This window comes from Oenanthe melanoleuca, chromosome 25 (assembly GCF_029582105.1).
Source record: "Oenanthe melanoleuca isolate GR-GAL-2019-014 chromosome 25, OMel1.0, whole genome shotgun sequence".
Lineage (NCBI taxonomy): Eukaryota > Metazoa > Chordata > Aves > Passeriformes > Muscicapidae > Oenanthe > Oenanthe melanoleuca.
In genome coordinates this window covers 6,821,603-6,843,003 of record NC_079358.1, presented here as the reverse complement: position 1 = coordinate 6,843,003, position 21,401 = coordinate 6,821,603, and the positions used below count along the sequence as shown (strand labels likewise).

At 48.5% G+C, this 21,401-nt stretch overlaps 1 protein-coding gene across 1 annotated transcript; it reads left to right on the top strand.

Moving 5' to 3' along the window:
• The first annotated feature begins 223 nt into the window (after positions 1–223).
• GNL3L (G protein nucleolar 3 like) lies at positions 224–19,629 on the top strand. Its single transcript, XM_056510203.1, has 15 exons — positions 224–294; positions 413–450; positions 2,446–2,523; positions 3,758–3,838; positions 5,280–5,363; positions 5,448–5,574; positions 8,076–8,179; positions 10,356–10,500; positions 11,712–11,799; positions 14,477–14,654; positions 16,587–16,729; positions 18,889–19,019; positions 19,093–19,184; positions 19,269–19,440; positions 19,526–19,629. Exons 1-15 carry the CDS (start codon positions 282–284, stop codon positions 19,576–19,578), a joined length of 1,527 nt encoding a protein of 508 aa, XP_056366178.1. The 5' UTR covers positions 224–281; the 3' UTR covers positions 19,579–19,629.
• The last annotated feature ends 1,772 nt before the right edge of the window (positions 19,630–21,401 follow it).

Below are 21,401 nucleotides of genomic sequence, written 5' to 3'. Positions count from 1 at the left end.
GCCAGAAGCGGGTAGTGCTGATGTCCGCCATGTTGAGTGTGGCTCGTTGGCCACACCAAGGAAACCCAGGACGCCATTGTGGGTGTGGCACCGGGATATTGCCCTGTTGTTGCCGCCATCTTGAGTGTGGCATTGCCTCCTCGTGCGCCATCTTGAGCGCGTCTTTTCGCCGCCATGTTGAGTGTGGCGATGGAGGGTGGGACTCTCACGCGCTTTTTCCGCGCCAGAAGTTGCGTCACTGCGCGGCGCCAGGGATCGCCGGCAGCGTGGGGAGCGCAGCCATGACCCGGTCCCGTGAGTTCGGGGGGTTTTGGGGGATTTTGGGGTTTTTTCGGGGATTTTGGGGGTTTTTTTTGGGTTTTGGGGGGTTCGGGGACCCCCCGATCCCGAGCTCACCCCGCTGCTCCCGCAGGCCGGCAGCTGGAGGCGTCCCGCAAGAAGCGCGTCCAGGTGAGGCCCGGCCCGGCCCGGGGGAAGCGGCGGGTTCGGGATTGTTATAAATGAAAAAAAACAAAACCTCGATATTCAAAATTCAGCAAAATTCAGCTTGGTTTGTTTTATACAGACAGAGAAACAAAACGTGAGGGGTCCCAGCCTGAACTCGGTTTGCAACTCCTTTTTATAGAATAGTTTTTTTGTGGTAATCAATAATTGTTATTGTTATGTCGATGTTCTTTTCTTATTTTAAGTATTGTGCTTTATACAAACTCCAAAATTTCTGTGATTAACACAAATCATTTATCAATTTTCACAGTGAGTTTAATCAGATATTTCCCTTTATCTATGTCCATGTTGTTATTTTTAAATATTCTTATTTTTAAGTCTTATTTTAAGTATTCTGGTTTATACAAACTCCAAAATTTCTATGATTTATAAGAATAATTTGTTAATTATCACAGTGGGTTTAATCAAATATTTCCCTTTATCTATGTCCATTTTCTTTTCTTATTTTAAGTATTCTGCTTTATACAAACTCCAAAATTTCTGTGATTAACAGGAATAATTTATCAATTATCACAGCAGGAAATATGATTCTGAAAAAAAAAAACAAAAAAACAACCTTTCAGACTTATGGAAAACTTTTTTTTTTTTTTTGTCTTTTACAAACCAATATACAACATTCAATATACAAAATTAATAACAGGAGGATTTAAACAAAATGGGTTTAATCAGATATTTCCCTTTATCTAGGTCCATGTTGTTATTTTTAAATATACTTATTTTCAAGTCTTCTTATTTTAAATATTCTGGTTGATACAAACTCCAAATTTTCTGTGATTAACACGAATAATTTATCAATTATCACAGTGAGTTTAATCAGATATTTCTCTTTATCTATGTCCATTTTCTTTTCTTATTTTAAATATTCTGGTTTATACAAACTCCAAAATTTCTGTGATTAACACAAATAATTTGTTAATTATCACAGTGGGTTTAATAATTTATTTTCCTTTATCTATGTCCATTTTCTTTTCTTATTTTAAGTATTCTGCTTTATACAAACTCCAAAATTTCTGTGATGAACACAAATATTTTATCAATTATCACAGTGGGTTTAATCAGATATTTCCCTTTATCTAGGTCCATCTTCTTATTTTTAAGTATTCTTATTTTTAAATATTCTTATTTTTAAGTATTCTTATTTTTAAGTATTCTGCTTTATGTAAACTCCAAAATTTCTGTGATTAACACGAATAATTTATCAGTTATCACAGTGAGTTTAATCAGATATTTCCCTTTATCTATGTCCATTTTCTTTTCTTATTTTAAGTGTTGTGCTTTATACAAACTCCAAAATTTCTATGATTAACACAAATCATTTATCAATTTTCACAGTGAGTTTAATCAGATATTTCCCTTTATCTATGTCCATGTTCTTATTTTTAAATATTCTTATTTTTAAGTCTTATTTTAAGTATTCTGCTTTATACAAACTCCAAAATTTCTGTGATTAACACGAATCATTTATCAATTATCACAGTGGGTTTAATCAGATATTTCCCTTTATCTAGGTCCATGTTGTTATTTTTAAATATTCTTATTTTTAAGTCTTCTTATTTTAAATATTCTGGTTTATACAAACTCCAAATTTTCTGTGATTAACAAGAATCATTTATCAATTATCACAGTGGGTTTAATAATTTATTTTCCTTTATCTATGTCCATGTTCTTTTCTTATTTTAAGTATTCTGCTTTATACAAACTCCAAAATTTCTGTGATTAACACGAATAATTTATCAATTATCACAGTGAGTTTAATCAGATATTTCTCTTTATCTCTGTCCATTTTCTTTTCTTATTTTAAGTATTGTGCTTTATACAAACTCCAAATTTTCTGTGATTAACAGGAATCGAGTCTCAATTTCCACAGGGTGTTTGTGTCCCCCATTCTGTGTCACCTTTTGTCCCTTTTGTCCCTTTTGTCACCTCCCCCTTTGTCCCCAGGCCCGGCTCAAGAAGGACCCGGGGATTCCCCAGCTCAGGCACTTGGTGCAGCAGCAGAGAAAAACCAGCCAAAAACGGGTAAAAAAATGGGAATTTGGGGTGTCCCAGGGGGGTGGGAGTTTTGGGGTGTCAGCCCCAGGGGGTGTTTTGGGGTTCCCCAGGGGTATTTTGGGGTGTTCCTCCCCAATCTGGCTGCAGGAGGATTTTGGAATTTCCTCCCATTGTGATTCCTGGGAAGTGATTTTGGGGTTCCCCCCTCAAAAACAAACTCTGGGGGTATTTTGGGGTCATCCCTCCCAATCTGTCCCCGTGGATTTTGGGGTTCTGACCCCTCTGTAATTTCCCAGGGGTATTTTGGGGTGTTCATTCCCAATCTGGCTGCAGGAGGATTTTGGAATTTCCTCCCATTGTGATTCCTGGGAAGGGATTTTGGGGTCACCCCTCAAGGACAAACTCTGGGGACATTTTGGGGTCATCCCTCCCAATCTGTCCCCAGGGATTTTGGGGTTCTGACCCCTCTGTGGTTTCCCAGGGGTATTTTGGGGTGTTCATTCCCAATCTGGCTGCAGGAGGATTTTGGAGTTTCCTCCCATTGTGATTCCTGGGAAGTGATTTTGGGGTCCCCCCTCAAAAACAAACTCTGGGGGCATTTTGGGGTTCTCCCTCCCATTGTGACCCCTGGGGGATTTTGGGGTTCTGACCCCTCTGTGGTTTCCCTGGAGTATTTTGGGGTGTTCATGCCCAATCTGGCTGCAGGAGGATTTTGGAATTTCCTCCCATTGTGATTCCTGGTAAAGGATTTTGGGGTCCCCCCTCAAGGACAAACTCTGGGGACATTTTGGGGTTCTCCCTCCCAGTCTGTCCCCGTGGATTTTGGGGTTCTGACCCCTCTGTGATTTTCCCAGGGATGTTTTGGGGTGTTCATTCCCAATCTGGCTGTAGGAGGATTTTGGAATTTCCTCCCATTGTGACCCCTGGGAAGGGATTTTGGGGTCACCCCTCAAGGACAAACTCTGGGGACATTTTGGGGTCATCCCTCCCAGTCTGTCCCCGTGGATTTTGGAGTTCTCCCTCCCATTGTGACCCCAGGGGATTTTGGGGTTCTGACCCCTCTGTGGTTTCCCTCTGGGGTATTTTGGGGTGTTCATGCCCAATCTGGCTGCAGGAGGATTTTGGAATTTCCTCCCATTGTGACCCCTGGGAAGGGATTTTGGGGTCACCCCTCAAAGACAAACTCTGGGGACATTTTGGGCTCCTCCCTCCCAGTCTGTCCCCGTGGATTTTGGGGTTCTGACCCCTCTGTGACCCCCAGGTGCTGCAGCTGCAGCAGAATTCTCACCTGGCTGAACACCTGGCAGATGCCCTGAGACGACAGCAGCACTTCCAGAGCCAGGTGGGGCTGGGGACAAAATTTTGGGTCCCCAAAATTTTGGGGGTGATTTATCAAAATGAGAATATTGGTTTAATTCTGATACTCAGCTGTGGCTGCTCAAGGTGAGCCCTGCTGGAATTTTGGGGGTGATTTATTAAAATTGGTCTAATACCAATAATTTAAAGTTACAAACTGTGTGTTTATTCAAATTTATTACAATTTGGTTTGAAGGGAATGTTAAAATACTTATAATCAAAAATACTTTTTTTTTTTTAAAAAAAGAAATTTTAAACTTTATATTGAGGGCATTGCAAATATTTAAAAGGTAGAGTTTTTTTAAAAGGATTAACTGTAGGAAAATTAAAACTGGATATTGACATTTGGACAAATGTCTGCTTGTATTTGAGCACTAACAAATTGCTAAGTATAGGGGATATTTATTTAAATCAAATTTTTCATTCATTCAATTTTTCCTTCATTCAATTTTTCATTCAATTTTTCATTGATTCAATTTTCCATTGATTCAATTTTTCCTTCATTCAATTTTCCTTCATTCAATTTTCCATTCATTCAATTTTTCATTCATCAATTTTCCATTGATTCAGTTTTTCATTCATTCAATTTTTCCTTCATTCAGTTTTCCATTCGTTCAATTTTCCATTCATTCCATTTTTCCTTCATTCCATTTTTCCTTCATTCCATTTTTCATTCATCAATTTTTCCATTGATTCAATTTTTCCTTCATTCAATTTTTCCTTCATTCAATTTTTCCTTCATTCCATTTTTCATTCATTCCATTTTTCCTTCATTCCATTTTTCCTTCATTCCATTTTTCCTGTGTTCAATTTATAATTCATTCCATTTTTCATTCATTCACTTTTTCATTCATTCAATTTTTCATTCATTAATTTTTCATTCATAATTTTTCATTCATAAATTTTTCATTCATTAATTTTTCCTTCAATTTTTCCTTCATTCCATTTTTCCTTCATTCCATTTTTCATTCATTCCATTTTCCATTGATTCAATTTTTCACTCATTCAATTTTTCATTTATTCAATTTTTCATTCATTAATCTTTCATTCATTAATTTTTCATTCATTAACTTTTCATTCATTAACTTTTCATTCATTCTGTTTTTCATTCCTTCAATTTTTCATTTTCAAAGAATTTGCAATATTTCAAATATTTGCATTGCCTGTGTTTCACCAGTTCCATCTTTTCCCATTTCAAACACAAAATGCCAGACAACCAATAATTTAAATTCCAGATAACAACTCCCTTCTAACTCCTCTATTTTAATTATTTTCAACCAGGTAACTAAAATCTGAATTTTCTAAGATGAGCGTCTTAGAGGAGGGAGCTCTCAGAGGACAAGGGGGGGTGCCCCACACTGGGAGGACCCCCCCAGAAATTTGGGGGGGCTCCCAGGAGGGTCTCCCCATGACACAGATCCCCCCAGGAGAAGGAGGAGGAGGAGGATGAGCCCCCCCAGCCCCCCCAGGACGAGCCGTCCCTGCGACAATTCGGGCGGGAGCTGCGCAAGGTCAGTCCTGGATTTTATTTTTATTTTTTTTGGGGGGGAGGTCTTTTTTCCCTCCCCCCCAAACCTGAACCCCAATTTTGGCAGGTGCTGAATGCATCTGATGTGGTGCTGGAGGTGTTGGATGCCAGAGACCCCCAGGGCAGCCGCAGCCCCCAGCTGGAGGGGTCCCTGCGCCCCCAGCAGCGCCTGGTGCTCGTCCTCAACAAGATTGGTGAGGATTTTGGGGGGGTGGATTTTGGGTAGTTGGATTTTGGGGTATGGATTTGGGGGGGTTGGATTTTTGGGGTTGGAATTTGGGGGTTTGATTTTGGGGGGTTGGAATTTGGGGGGTTGTGTTTTATGGGTTGGATTTTTGGGGTATGGATTTCGGGGGGTTGGATTTTGTGGGTTGGATTTGTGGGGGTTTGATTTTCAGGGGTTGGATTTTTGGGGTATGAATTTTGGGTAGTTGGAGTTTGAGAGTTGGAATTTGGGGGTTGGATAGTGAGGGGTTGGATTTTGGGGGTTGGATTTTGGGGGTATTGGATATTGAGGGGTTGGATTTTATGGGTTGGAATTTGGGGGTTGGATTTTGGGGAGTTGGATTTTGGGGATTGGATTTTGGGGGTTGGATTTTGGGGGGTTGGATTTTAGGAGTTGGAATTTGGGGGGTTGGATTTTGGGGGGTTGGATATTGAGGAGTTGGATTTGGGGGGTTGGATTTTGGAGGTTGGATTTGTGGGGGTTTGATTTTCAGGGGGTTGGATTTTGGGGGGTTGGATTTTTGGGGTATGAATTTTGGGTAGTTGGTTTTTGAGAGTTGGAATTTGGGGGTTGGATTTTTGGGGTATGGATTTTGGTGGGGTTGGATTTTGGGGGTATTGGATATTGAGGGGTATGGATTTTTGGGGGGTTGGATATTGAGGGGTTGGATTTTGTGGGTTGGATTTGTGGGGGTTTGATTTTCAGGGGGTTGGATTTTGGGGGGGGTTGGATTTTTGGGGTATGAATTTTGGGTAGTTGGAATTTGGGGGTTGGATTTTTGGGGTTGGATTTTGGGGGTGTTGGATTTTGGGGGTATTGGATATTGAGGGGTATGGATTTTTGGGGGGTTGGATATTGAGGGGTTGGATTTTGTGGGTTGGATTTGTGGGGGTTTGATTTTCAGGGGGTTGGATTTTGGGGGGGGTTGGATTTTTGGGGTATGAATTTTGGGTAGTTGGAATTTGGGGGTTGGATTTTTGGGGGGGTTGGAATTTTGGGGAGTTGGAATTTTTGGGGATTGGATTTGGGGGGGTTGGACTTGGGGGTTGGATTTTGAGGGGTTGGATTTTATGGGTTGGAATTTGGGGGGTTGGATATTGAAGGGTTGGATTTTGGGGGTTGGAATTTGAGGGGTTGGATTTGGGGGGGTTGGATTTTTGGAGGTTGGATTTTGGGAATGGTTGGATTTTGGGAGTTGGAATTTGGGGGGTTGTATTTTTGGGGGTTGGATTTTGGGAGGTTGGATTTTTTTGGGGGGGTTGGATTTTTTTGGGGGGTTGGATTTTTTTGGGGGCTGGGTCAGTGAGTCAGGGGTGTCTCTGAATTCTTCAGAGAGAAATCAGAGTGCAGGGATTGAATCAAAGCCTTTGGATGGCTTAAAGTGCATTGAACCACTCACACCTAAACTAGAAATTTGAGTAGAAGCAAGTCAGTAATTTTAGGGTGAGTTCTAATGCTTTTAGTGAAATTTAGTTCTAAAAAAATTAGTTCTAATGCTTTTAAGTGAAAGGTTTCAAATGCCAGAGCAGCAGTGAGTGTTCTAGTGAAGGTTAAAACACACTGATAATTTCAGCAGAGGCTCCAGACCCACAGCTGTAAACAGTGCTCAGAAATAATAGAGTTATTGAATAATATATATATATATAAGAACAATATTGCTTATATTTCTTAGATAGCACAAAACAAATTGTATGTGCAGCTCTGTGTAACCTGGTGAGCTAAGAAACTGGAATTCTAACAGGTTAAGGAGTGGTGGAGAAACTACAATTCTAACAGGTTAAGTAATAGAAAAATTACAATTCTAACAGGTTAAGTAGTGGTGGAGAAATTACAATTCTAACAAGTTAAGGACAGGTGGAGAAACTACAATTGTAACAGGTTAAGGACTGGAAAAACTACAATTCTAACAGGCTAAAGAGTGATGGAGAAATTAAAATTCTAACAAATTAAGTAGTAGGAAAACTACAATTCTAGCAGGTTAAGGAGTGGTGGAGAAACTGAAATTCTAACAGGTTAAGGAGTGGTGGAGAAACTGAAATTCTAACAGGTTAAGGAGTGCAGAAACTACAATTCTAACAGGTTAAGGAGTGCAGAAACTACAATTCTAACAGGTTAGGGAGTGCTGCTCTGAGTTTCCATCTCAGCTTGTTGGAAAATCCCATATCAGAGTTTGTCTGGGAGAGTTGGTGCTTTCCAGCCATTGTGGCTTCTAGAATTGGCTTTTGCCAGGGCTCCAGCCATTGCTCATTGCTGCTGCTGTGCCTTTGCTTTCTGTATTGATTTTTGAGACTGATGTTTTTATAATAAATAACATTTTTTTACCATTAGCTGCTACTTATTTAAGATAACCCCACAAGGTGGGAGCCTAAGAGTCACTGGAGGTCTGAAGAACCTGCCCCAGCCCTGCTGTGGGTTTTGGGGGTTCCCCTGCCCCTGCAGCCCTGGGGACCCCCCTGTGTGTCCCCCCAGATCTGGTCCCCCGGGACGTGGTGGCCGCATGGCTGAAGCATCTCCGGGCCCAGTTCCCCACCGTGGCCTTCAAGGCGTGCACTCAGCAGCAGAGCAGGAACCTGGTGGGTGCTGGGGCTGGGGGAGGGGGGTGGGCAGGGCTGGGGGTCCCCCTGACCCCCCCTGTGCCCCTGGTTTACTAAAATGTGAGTGTTGGTCTAATAGCAATAGTCAGAATTGAGGGACAAAAGGCTCGCTAACAATTTAAAGTTTCAAAGTGTTTGTCTGTTCATTAAACTTCTAATCCACAGGTGATCACAAAATCTGTTTATTGGCAAAAGATTCAAACAAATCCATATTCATTTACCAAAATAAAAGTGTTGGTCTAATATCAATAGTCAGCTGTGAGGGACAAAAGGCTCTCTAACAATTTAAAGTTTCAAAGTGTTTGTCTGTTCATTAATCTTCTAATCCACAAGTGATCACAAAATCTGTTTATTGATAAAGGATTCAAACATATATATTCATTTACCAAAATAAAAGTGTTGGTCTAATATCAATACTCAGCTATGACAGACAAAAGACTCTCTAACAATTTAAAGTTACAAAGTGTGTGTTTATTCATTAGAGGTAATCCTCTAATCCACAGGTGATCACAAAATTTGTTTATTGGCAAAGGATTCAAACAAACACAAATTCATTTACCAAAATAAAAATATTGGTCTAATACTGATATTCAACTGTGAGGGACAAAAAGCTCCCTAACAATTTAAAGTTACAAAGTGTGTGTCTGTTCATTAATCTTCTAATCCACAGGTGATCACAAAATTTATTTATTGGTAAAGGATTCAAACAAACACAAATTCATTTACCAAAACAAAAGTGTTGGTCTAATACCAATACTCAACTCTGACAGCCAAAAGACTCTCTAACAATTTAAAGTTACAAAGTGTGTGTTTATTCATTAATCTTCTAATCCACAGGTGATCACAAAATTTATTTATTGGCAAAGGATTCAAACAAATCCATGTTCATAATAACAGCCCCTCCCATCTTCCTTTCTTTTAGTAATTAGCTTGAACAGCAATTAAGCATTAAACTTAAATTAACTTAAATTAATTAAATTAATTTAAGCATTAACTTAAATTAAGTCTGGGGTAGTTTTTGTGGGGAGGGGTCTTAAAAGGAGGAGGTAAGGTGAGTGTTCCTCACTTTAAACTCTTCACCTTTTCTATCAATGACAATGCAAATGATTTCTGGGGACAGTCCAGATTTTCAGTTTTTCATTCATTCAGTTTTTCATTCATTCAATTTTTCATTTTTCAAGGAGTGGGTTTTTATTTTATTTTATTTTATTTTATTTTATTTTATTTTCATTCTGTTTTTCATTCATTCAATTTTTCATTTTTCAAGGAATGGGGTTTTTATCTATTTTATTTTATTTTATTTTATTTTATTTTATTTTATTTTATTTTATTTTATTTTATTTTATTTTCATTCCGTTTTTCATTCATTCAATTTTTCATTTTTCAAGGAATGGGGTTTTTTTTTTTTTTTTTTTTTTTTTTTTTTTATTTTATTTTATTTTATTTTATTTTATTTTCATTCCGTTTTTCATTCATTCAATTTTTCATTTTTCAAGGAATGGGGTTTTTATTTATTTTTATTTTATTTTATTTTATTTTATTTTATTTTATTTTATTTTATTTTATTTTATTTTATTTTCATTCTGTTTTTCATTCATTCAGGTTTTCATTTTTCAAGGAATGGGGTTTTTATTTATTTATTTTATTTTATTTTATTTTATTTTATTTTATTTTATTTTATTTTATTTTATTTATTTTATTTTCATTCCGTTTTTCATTCATTCAATTTTTCATTTTTCAAGGAATGGGGTTTTTATTTATTTTTATTTATTTTTATTTATTTTTATTTTATTTTATTTTCATTCAATTTTTCATTCATTCAATTTTTCATTTTTCAAAGAATGGGGTTTTTATTTATTTTTATTTTATTTTATTTCATTCAATTTTTCATTTTTCAAGGAATGGGCTTTTTATTTTATTTTATTTTATTTTATTTTATTTTATTTTATTTTATTTTATTCCATTCAATTTTTCATTTTTCAAAGAATGGGCTTTTATTTTATTTTATTTTTATTTCTTTTATTTTTCATTGCCTGTTTTCCACCCGTTTCACCTTTTCCTGTTACAAGCACAGCTGAGCAAACAGGAAATGACACAACCAATAATTTAAATTTCAGATAATTCTGAATTGAACTCTGCCATGTGCTTTCCACAGAAGCAGAGCAGGCTGCCAGCAGCTGCAGCCCCCCAGGAGGTGCTGGCAGGGGGGGCCTGCGTGGGGGCCGAGAGCCTCCTGCACATCCTGAGCAACTACGGGCGCTGCGGGGGCGGCAGGGGGTCCATAACTGTGGGGGTCGTGGGTGAGGAAATGGGGCTGGGGGCTGGGAATGGGGCTGGGGGCGGCAGGGGGTCCATCACCGTGGGGGTCGTGGGTGAGGAAATGGGGCTGGGGGCTGGAAATGGGGCTGGGGGCGGCAGGGGGTCCATCACCGTGGGGGTCGTGGGAAATGGGGCTGGGGGCTGGAAATGGGGCTGGGGGCGGCAGGGGGTCCATCACCGTGGGGGTCGTGGGTGAGTGAGGGGCTGGGAATGGGGCTGGGGGCAGCAGGGGGTCCATAACCGTGGGGGTCGTGGGTGAGTGAGGGGCTGGGGGCTGGGGGCTGGGAAATGGGGCTGGGAAATGGGAAATGGGGCTGGGGGTGGCAGGGGCTCTGTCACCGTGGGGGTCGTGGGTGGGTGAGTGAGGAGCTGGAAATGGGGCTGGGGGCTGGGAAATGGGAAATGGGGCTGGGGGCAGCAAAGGGCTCTGTCACCGTGGGGGTCGTGGGTGAGTGAGGGGCTGGGGATGGGAAATGGGGCTGGGGGCTGGAAATGGGGCTGAGGATGGGAAATGGGGCTGGGGGCAGCAGGGGGTCCATCACTGTGGGGGCCGTGGGTGAGGAAATGGAAATGGGGCTGGGGGCTGGAAATGGGAAATGGGGGTGGGAAATGGGAAATGGGGCTGGGGGCTGGGAAATGGGGCTGGGAAATGGGAAATGGGGCTGGGGGCAGCAAGGGGTCCATCACTGTGGGGGTCGTGGGTGAGTGAGGGGCTGGGAAATGGGAAATGGGGCTGGGAAATGGGAAATGGGGCTGGAAATGGGGCTGGGGGCAGCAAAGGCTCCGTCACCGTGAGGGTCGTGGGTGAGGAAATGGGGCTGGAAATGGGGCTGGGGGCTGGGAAATGGGGGTGGGAAATGGGAAATGGGGCTGGGGGCAGCAAGGGCTCCATCACCGTGGGGGTCGTGGGTGAGGGGATGGGGATGGGGGGTGGGGGGAAATGGGGCTGGGGGCTGGGAAATGGGGGGGGTGAGGCCGAGGGGGTGAGTTTGGGGGGATGGAGTTGAGTGGGGGGTTTGAAATGTGGGGGGGTTGATGGGGCTGGGGGGCGCAAGGGGGGGTTTGGGGGGCTGTGAAAGGGAAGTTTGGGGTGTGAGGGGAGATTTTGGGGGGCTGGATTTGAGTGGGGGGCGCTGTGACAGGGAGGGTTAAAGGAGGGCTCTGTTTTGGGGACCCCCCTCCCCATTTCCAGGGTACCCCAACGTGGGCAAGAGCAGCCTCATCAACAGCCTGAAGCGCAGCCGCGCCTGCGGGGTGGGGGCCACGCCCGGGGTCACCAGGTGAGACCCCCGGGTGTGGGGAGGGGTCACCAGGTGAGACCCACGGGTGTGGGGAGGGGTTACCAGGTGAGACCCCCCAGGTGTGGGGTGGGGGTCACCAGGTGAGACCCTCAGGTGTGGGGAGGGGTCACCAGGTGAGACCCCCAGGTGTGGGGTGGGGGTCACCAGGTGAGACCCCCAGGTGTGGGGAGGGGGCCATGCCCAGGGTTACCAGGTGAGACCCACGGGTGTGGGGTGGGGGTTACCAGGTGAGACCCCCAGGTGTGGGGAGGGGTCACCAGGTGAGACCCCCCCAGGTGTGGGGAGGGGTCACCAGGTGAGACCCTCAGGTGTGGGGAGGGGTCACCAGGTGAGACCCCCGGGTGTGGGGAGGGGTCACCAGGTGAGACCCTCGGGTGTGGGGAGGGGGCCATGCCCAGGGTTACCAGGTGAGACCCCGGGTGTGGGGTGGGGGTCACCAGGTGAGACCCCCGGGTGTGGGGAGGGGGTCACCAGGTGAGACCCTCGGGTGTGGGGAGGGGTCACCAGGTGAGACCCCCAGGTGTGGGGAGGGGGCCACGCCCAGGATCACCAGATGAGACCCCCCCAGGGGCCTTGGGGGGACTGTGGGAGGAGCCTGGGGTCACCCTGCCCAGGTATGGGTGTGGCACAAACCCTGCCCAGGTGTGTGCGTGTGTTACACACCTGCCCAGGTGTGCCTGCAGCACTCACCCCCTCCCCAGGTATGGGTGTGAGTGTGGCACAGACCCTGCTCAGGTGTGGGTGTTACACACCTGCCCAAGTGTGTGGGTGTGGCTGTGACACTCCCCCCTCCCTAGGTGTGGGTGTGGGTGTGTCACACACCTGCTCAGGTGTGTGGGTGTTACCTGCTCAGGTGTGGGTGTGTCACACACCTGCCCAGGTGTGTGGGTGTATGTTACACACCTTGCCTAGGTGTGTGTTTGTGTGTGTGTGTTACCTGCCCAGGTGTGGGTGTGTGTGTGTGTCCCACACCTGCCCAGGTGTGTGTGTGGGTGTGTCACACACCTGCCCAGGTGTGTGTGCGTGTGTGTGTGTGTGTGTGTGTGTGTTCCCTCCCCAGGTGTGTGTGTGTGTGTGTGTTACCTGCCCAGGTGTGTGTGTGTGTTCCCTGCCCAGGTGTGTGTGTGTTCCCTCCCCAGGTGTGTGTGTGTGTGTGTGTTCCAGGTGTGTGTGCCCCCCCCTCTCTCCCATGGGTGTGTGAGTGTGTGTTACCTGCCCAGGTGTGTGTGTATGTTCCCTCCCCAGGTGTGTGTGTGTTCCCTGCCCAGGTGTGTGAGCCCCTCCCCTCTCTCCCCAGGTGTGTGTGTGTGTGTGTGTGTGTGAGTGTGTGTGAGTGTGTGTGTGTTCCCTCCCCAGGTGTGTGTGTGTGTGTGTGTGTTCCCTCCCCAGGTGTGAGTGTGTGTTCCCTGCCCAGGTGTGACCCCTCCCCTCTCTCCCCAGGTGTGTGTGTGTGTGTGTGTGTGTGTTCCCTGCCCAGGTGTGAGTGTGTGTTCCCTGCCCAGGTGTGACCCCTCCCCTCTCCCCAGGTGTGTGTGTGTGTGAGTGTGTGTGTTCCCTGCCCAGGTGTGACCCCTCCCCTCTCCCCAGGTGTGTGTGTGTGTGTGTGTTCCCTCTCCAGGTGTGTGTGTGTTACCTGCCCAGGTGTGTGTGTGTGTGTGTGTGTTCCCTGCCCAGGTGTCTGTGTGTGTGTGTGTGTTCCCTCCCCAGGTGTGTGAGTGTGTGTTACCTCCCCAGGTGTGTGTGTGTGTGTGTGTGTGAGTGTGTTCCCTGCCCAGGTGTGTGTGTGTTCCCTGCCCAGGTGTGTGTGTGTTCCCTCCCCAGGTGTGTGTGTGTGTGTGTGTGTGTGTTCCCTGCCCAGGTGTGTGTGTGTGTGTGTGTGTGAGTGTGTGTTCCCTGCCCAGGTGTGACCCCTCCCCTCTCTCCCCAGGTGTGTGTGTGTGTGTGTTACCTGCCCAGGTGTGTGTGTGTGTGTGGTCCCTCCCCAGGTGTCTGTGAGTGTGTGTTCCCTGCCCAGGTGTGACCCCTGCCCTCTCCCCCACAGGTGTGTGTGTGTTCCCTCCCCAGGTGTGTGTGTTCCCTCCCCAGGTGTGTGTGTGAGTGTGTGTGTTCCCTGCCCAGGTGTGACCCCTCCCCTCTCCCCAGGTGTCTGTGTGTGTTCCCTGCCCAGGTGTGACCCCTCCCCTCTCCCCAGGTGTGTGTGTGTTCCCTGCCCAGGTGTGACCCCTCCCCTCTCCCAGGTGTGTGTGTTCCCTGCCCAGGTGTGAGTGTGTGTGTTCCCTGCCCAGGTGTGTGTGTGTTCCCTGCCCAGGTGTGTGTGTGTGTGTGTGTTCCCTCCCCAGGTGTGTGTGTGTGTGTGTGTGTGTGTGTGTGTGTTCCCTCCCCAGGTGTGTGTGTGTGTGTGTGTGTGTTCCCTGCCCAGGTGTGACCCCTCCCCTCTCCCCAGGTGTGTGTGTGTGTGTGTGTGTGTGTGTGTGTGTTCCCTGCCCAGGTGTGACCCCTCCCCTCTCCCAGGTGTGTGTGTGTGTGTGTGTGTTACCTGCCCAGGTGTGTGTGTGTGTTCCCTGCCCAGGTGTGACCCCTCCCCTCTCCCAGGTGTGTGTGTGTGTGTGTGTGTGTGTGTGTTCCCTGCCCAGGTGTGACCCCTCCCCTCTCCCAGGTGCCTGCAGGCCGTGCAGCTGGACCGGCACACGCGGCTGCTGGACTGCCCGGGGGTGCTGCTGGACTCGGGGTCCCCCCCGGCCGCCGCCCCCCTCGGGGGGGCCCTGAGCCCCCAGCGGCTGCGGGACCCCCTGGGCCCGGCCTGCGCCGTCCTGCGCCGCTGCCCCGCCCGCCAGGTGCCAATTCTGGGGAACCCCAAAAATTGTTATTCCTGCTGAGTCAGCAGATTTAGTGCTGAGTCCTGCTGGGGGAATCAGTGACCCCCAAAATTGGGATTTGGGGGGTGGGGGCTCAAAGTTTGGGGTGGGGGCTCAATATTTGGGGTGCTCAGTGGGGAGGGGAGGTTATTTTGGGGGGAGCAATGGGTTCTGAATTTGAAGGGAACCCCAAAAATTATTCAGCTGAGTCAGCAGATTTAGTGTCAATGGAATCAGTGAACCCCCAAAATTGGGATTTGGGGGGGGGCTCGATATTTGGGGTGCACACCCATAACAGTGGGGATAGGGACACGTGGGGGAGCAATGGGGGGCTGGGTTCCGAATTTGGGAGCACCCCGTTTTTCCAGCTGAATCAGCAGATTTAGTGCACAGCTCTTTTTGGGGGGCAGGAATCAGTGACCCCCAAAATTGGGATTTGGGGTGGGGGCTCAACATTTGGGGTGCCCAGTAGGGAGGGGAGGGTATTTCAAGGGGAGCAATGGGGGGTTCCAAATTTGGGAGCACCCTGTTTTTCCTGCTGAGTCAGCAGATTTAGTGCTGAATCCTTTTGGGGGGAATCAGTGACCCCCCAAAATTGGGATTTGGGGTGGGGGCTCAAAGTTTGGGGTGCCCAGTGGGGAAGGGAGGTTATTTCAGGTGGAGCAGTGGAGGGGGTGGATCCAAATTTGAGGGAACCCCAAAATTTTTTTTTCTGCTGAATCAGCAGATTTAGTGCTCAGCTTTTTGGGGGAATCAGTGACCCCCAAAATTGGGATTTGGGGGGGGGCTCAACATTTGGGGTGCACATAACAGTGGGGATAGGGACATCTGGGGGAGCAATGGGGGGCTGGGTTCTGAATTTGAGGGGACCCCAAAAATTATTCAGCTGAGTCAGCAGGTTTAGTGTCAGTGAAATCAGTGAACCCCAAAATTGGGATTTGGGGTGGGGGCTCAACATTTGGGGTGCCCAGTGGGGAGGGGAGCTTATTTCAGGGGGACCCTCCCCTAATTTGGGCATTTTCAGCCCATTTTGGCCACAGAGAGGGGGGCAGGGTGACCCCCCAAACCTCTCAGTGACCCCCCCAAACCCCTCAATGTCCCCCCAAAACCCTCAGTGCCCCCCCAAACCCCTGTGACCCCCCCAAACCCCTCAATGACCCCCCCAAACCCCTCAGTGCCCCCCCAAACCCCTCAGTGCCCCCCCAAACCCCTCAGTGCCCCCCCCAAACCCCTCAGTGACCCCTCAATGTCCCCCCCAAACCCCTCAGTGCCCCCCCAAACCCCTCTCTGACCCCCCAAACCCCTCATTGACCCCTCTCTGACCTCCCAAACCCCTCTGTGCCCCCCCAAACCCCTCTCTGACCCCCCAAACCCCTCATTGACCCCTCTCTGACCTCCCAAACCCCTCTGTGCCCCCCCAAACCCCTCAGTGACCCCCCCAAACCCCTCTGTGCCCCCCCAAACCCCTCTCTGACCCCCCAAACCACTCTGTGACCCCCCCAAACCCCTCAATGTCCCCCCCAAACCCCTCAGTGGCCCCCCCAAACCCCTCTCTGACCCCCCAAACCCCTCATTGACCCCTCTCTGACCCCCCCAAACCCCTCATTGACCCCTCTCTGACCCCCCCAAACCCCTCTCTGACCCCCCAACCCCCTCTGTGGCCCCCCCAAACCCCTCTCTGACCCCTCAGTGCCCCCCCAAACCCCTCAGTGACCCCCCCAACCCCCTCTGTGGCCCCCCCAAACCCCTCAATGACCCCTCAGTGACCCCCCCCAACCCCTCAGTGCCCCCCCAAACCCCTCAGTGACCCCCCCAACCCCCTCTGTGGCCCCCCCAAACCCCTCAATGACCCCTCAGTGCCCCCCCAAACCCCTCAGTGACCCCCCCAACCCCTCTCTGTGCCCCCCACAGCTCAGTGAGCATTATGGGGTGCCGCCCTGCGCTGACCCCCTGCAGTTCCTGGCCCAGCTGGCCCGCAGGCAGGGCCGGCTCCGCCCGGGGGGGCGGCCGGACACCAACGCTGCGGCCACGGCCCTGCTGAGGGACTGGAGCAGGTGGGGCTGGGGGCGGGGCGGGGAGGGGGAGGGGAGGGGAGGGGGGAGGGGTCCTCACAGGCTGAACCCCTTTCTGGGGGGGAGGGGAGGGGGTTTTGTATCCTGGCCCTTTTTTTTTGGGGGGTAGAGAGGGGTTTTTGCACCCTGACCCCCTTTTTTGGGGGAGGGGTTTCCCCATCCAGACCCCCTTTTCTAGGGGGTGGGGAGGGGTTTCTCCACCCTGACCCTTTTTTTGGGGAGTGGGGAGGAGGTTTTCTACCCTTGACCCCTTTTTTGGGGGGAGGGGTTTCCCATCCTGAACCCCTTTTCTGGGGGGAGGGGTTTCTCCACTCTTGACCCCCTTTTTTGGGGAGTGGGGAGGGGTTTCCCCATCCAGACCCCCTTTTCTAGGGGGAGGGGTTTCCCCATCCAGACCCCCTTTTCTAGGGGGTGGGGAGGGGTCTTCACACATCCTCACCCCATTTTTGGGGAGTGGGGAGGGGGTTTTCTACCCTTGACCCCCTTTTTGGGGGGAAGGGTTTCCCCATCCTGACCCCCTTTTCTGGGGGGGAGGGGTTTCTCCACTCTTTACCCCCCTTTTTTTGGGGGGTGGGGAGGGGTTTTTCCATCCTGACCCCCTTTTCTGGGGAGTGGGGAGTGTCCCCCACACACCCTGACCCCCTGTTTTGGGGAGGAGAAAGATTTCCCCATCCTGACCCCCTTTTCTGGGGGGCCGGGGTTTCTCCACTCTTGATCCCCTTTTTTGGGGAGGGGGGGGGGGGGGGGTTTTGCACCCTGACCCCCTTTCTGGGAAGTGGGGAGGGGGCTTTCTACCCTTGACCCCTTTTTTGGGGAGTGAGGAGGGGTTTTCCCCATCCTGACTCCCTTTCTGGCAGCTGGGAGGGATCTTCACACATCCTCAACCTTTTTCTGGGGATTGGGGAGGGGGTTTCCCCACTCTGACCCCCTTTTCTGGGGAGTAGGGAGGGGGTTTCACCATCCTCACCCCCTTTTTGGGGGGTGGGGAGGGGGTTTTCCACTCTTGATCCCTTTTTTTTGGGGGGAGGGGAGGAGGTTTTCTACCCTTGACCCCTTTTTTGGGGGGAGGGGTTTCCCATCCTGACTCCCCTTTTCTGGGGGGAGGGGTTTCTCCACCCTTGATCCCTTTTTTTTGTGGAGAGGGGAGGGATTTTCCCACTCTGACCCCCTTTTCTGGGGCTTAGAGAGGGGTTTTTGCACCTTGACCCCTTTTTTTTGGGGGGTGGGGAGTGTCCCCCACACATCCTGACCCCCTTTTTTGAGGGGTGGGGAGGGGGTTTCACCACCCTGACCCCCTTTATTGGGAGGTGGGTAGAGGTTTTTCCACCCTTGATCCCTTTATTTTGGGGGTGGGGAGGGGTTTTCCCCATCCTGAACCCCTTTTCTGGGGGGAAGGGGTTTCTCCACCCTTGACCCTTTTTTTTGTGGGGAGGGGAGGGATTTTCCCACTCTGACCCCCTTTTCTGGGGAGTGGGGAGGGGTTTCCCCATCCTGACTCCCTTTTTTGGGGAGTGGGGAGGGGTTTCCCCACCTTGACCCCCTTTTTTGGGGAGTGGGGAGGGGGATTTTCTATCCTTGACCCTTTTTTTTAGGGAGTGGTTTTTCCACCCTTGACTCCTTTTCTGGGGGGTGGGGAAGGGTTTCTCCACCCTTGACCCTTTTTTTGGGTGCCTGGAGGGGTCTTCACACATCCTCAACCCTTTTCTAGAGGGTGGGGAGGAGTTTCTCCACTCTGACTCCCATTTTTGGGTGCTGGGGAGGGGCTGCAGGTTCTCCTCCACACCCTGACCCCCCATTTTAGGGAACTGGAGGGATCTCCCCACACCCTGATCACCATTTTTGGGGTCAGGAGGGGTCTCCCCACACCCTGATCACCATTTTTGGGGTCAGGAGGGTCTCCCCACACCCTCATTATCATTTTTGGGGTCAGGAGGATCTCCCCACACCCTGAGTGTCATTTTTGGGGTCAGGATGGGTTTTTCCACCTCCTGTGACCCCATTTGGGAAGGGCTGCAGGGTCTCCCCACACCCTGATCACCATTTTTGGGGTCAGGAGGGGTCTCCCCACACCCTGATTATCATTTTTGGGAACAGCAGGGGGTCTCCCCACACCCTAACCCCCCTTTTCCCCCCCCCCCCAGTGGCAAGATCTCCTACTACACCCACCCCCCCAAATCCCAGGGGGTGCAGCTGGAGTCCCAAATCCTTCCAGCTCTGGGGCCAGCCCTGGACCTGGAGGCTCTGGAACGAGGTGATGCCGAGGCCCTGGCAGGTGAGCAGCACCTCATTCACCCCAAAAAACTCACCTGAACCCCCCAAAAAAACTCACCTGAGCCCCCCCACAGCTGTCCCAGTGACGGTGACAGGGCTGGAGCTGTGCAGTCCTGAGGAGGAAGAGGAAGGAGAAGCCATGGAGGATGACAGCAGCGACCTGCAGGTGGGAATGGATTTGCTGAGAGGGTTTTTAATTAATATTTGGTTAATATTTGGTTAATATCTGATTAAATTGACCCTTCCCCAGCTGGGTTCAATGACAGTGGAGCTCAAACCCCGGGTGAAATCAGGAGGCACCGTGGGGGAGTCGCTGCCCCGAGCCCCAAATCTGGAGGAAGTTGCTGCTCTGCCCCCTCTATTCCAAGGGCAGGGGCTGCAGGCAGCTGGAAAAAGAAGGAAAAAACTACAAAAAAGAGCAGGTGAGTGAAGACACCCCCCTTTTCCTGACCCCCCAAACCTCCCTGAGCACCTCCCTTCAAATTCCTGGTGGTTCCCATCCTGCAGAGAAAATCGCCACGAAGCTGTCGGAGACTCTGGAGGCGGCCATGCAGTTCTAAAATTGAATAAAAATATTATATTTAACTTAAAAAATGGTTAAAAGGGTTTTTTTTAACAATGAAAGAATTAGGGGAGTTAGGTGCTCTAGGTGTTTCTCTGTGTGGAGGGTTTTGGGGGGTTTCAAAACTTTTTTACAGCTGGGGGGGTGAGTGGGGATGTAGAACCACATCACATTTGAGAGTTGTATTTTTTTTTTAGTTTTTACCCTGTTTTTACAGTTAATTTAATGCTCAGCCTCTTAGTGAACCTCAAAATTGTCGGGGAAATTATTCCACAAACCCCAGGGGTTTTCTTTTTGCTCTGTTGGAATAAAGGCAGAGGCCATGGGGCATCCCCTAGAGTTTTGGGTTTTTTTATAGTTTTTACCCTGATTTTACAGTTAATTTAATGCTCAGCCACTTAGTGAACCTCAAAATTGTCAGGGAAATTATTCCACAAACTCCAGAGGTTTTCTTTTTGCTTTAGGAGTTCTTTTTGCTCTGTTGGAATAAAGACAGAGGCCATGGGGCATCCCCTGGGGTCTCTCCAGTTTTTGGAGGACACAGCCTCATTTTTATCCCAATTTCCCTCTCCCCATGGCTGAGGTACTTGAGAGGCACAGACTGCCCAAACCCCTGACACCTGAGATTCCCCTCTAATGTACATCCCTCCCTTTTAATTTTTAATTTTTATACAATTCCTGGTTTTCCTCCGTTGCTTCTTTCATCTTCCAATATCTTAATTTCATTTATCAGCAAACCTGCAGTTTGTTTATAAAGGCAAAATCTCGTTTTCCATCCATCAATCAGTGGAATCCCTCCCATTGTTTCTTTTATCTCTCAGTGCTGGTTTTATCCACATCTTGTTTGTAAAGACAAATGTGACATTCCTCTCACTCATCAAAGTACTGGGCTTTGTATAAACCAGAATATTTAGGTCTGAAATGAAGCATGACACTAAAGAAAGAAAAACATACTATTAAATAATTTTGTTTTAAATCCTCCTGTAATGAATATTATGTTTCTAAATAAGTTGTATCTACTGACATCTTGCCAAACAAGACTTTAACACAACCCAAAATCAGGTTTCCTGCTTTTGTGTGATCAATTTTTAGCCCATCCCTGAGACCAGATTTCCTGATTTCTGTAATTTATTATTTACCAAGACCAGTGGTTATCTATGGGACTTGATAAATTATCTAGAGATTCACGTTGTCCAGTGATCCCACCGACCACCACTGCTTACCTGGCAAAATTAAAACAAAAAACTAACAATTATTGATGACTACAAGGAAACCATGCTCTAAAAAAGAGCTGAAAACCAAATTTCGGTGGAGCGTGGAGTGGGCAGTGACCCCTCTGCCTCCCCAGCGCTGCCTGTATAAAATAAAACAATCTAAATTTTGCTAAATATCGAGATTTTATTTCTCATTTATAACAACCCCTGCCCCTCACGGCCCCTCAGCTGTACAGGCAGAGGATGAAGGTTCCCCCGGGATTTTGGGGTGCCCCAAGCTCCCCTCAGCCTCCGCCGCCATTTTATCACCTCTCCCTCCACCGCGGAACAGCCCCGGCAGCGCTTTACAGGTGGTGGCGGCAGCACAGGCGCTTCAAACAACGGCTGTAAAGGCGAAAGGAGGGGCGGAATGGGGGATTTTGGGGTGTTTTGCGGTTTTTTTCCAGCGTTGTAACGCAGCGCTCGCCGCCATTTTGCCGCCGTGAGGGGAGGGGGGGGGGCGCGCGTGCCGCTCTTTTCCCGCCTTTTTCCTCACGTGAGGGGAGGAAGGGGCGGGGGGAGGGTGGAGCGCGTGACTCGCCTGGGGGACGCCGGGGGGCGGGGCGAA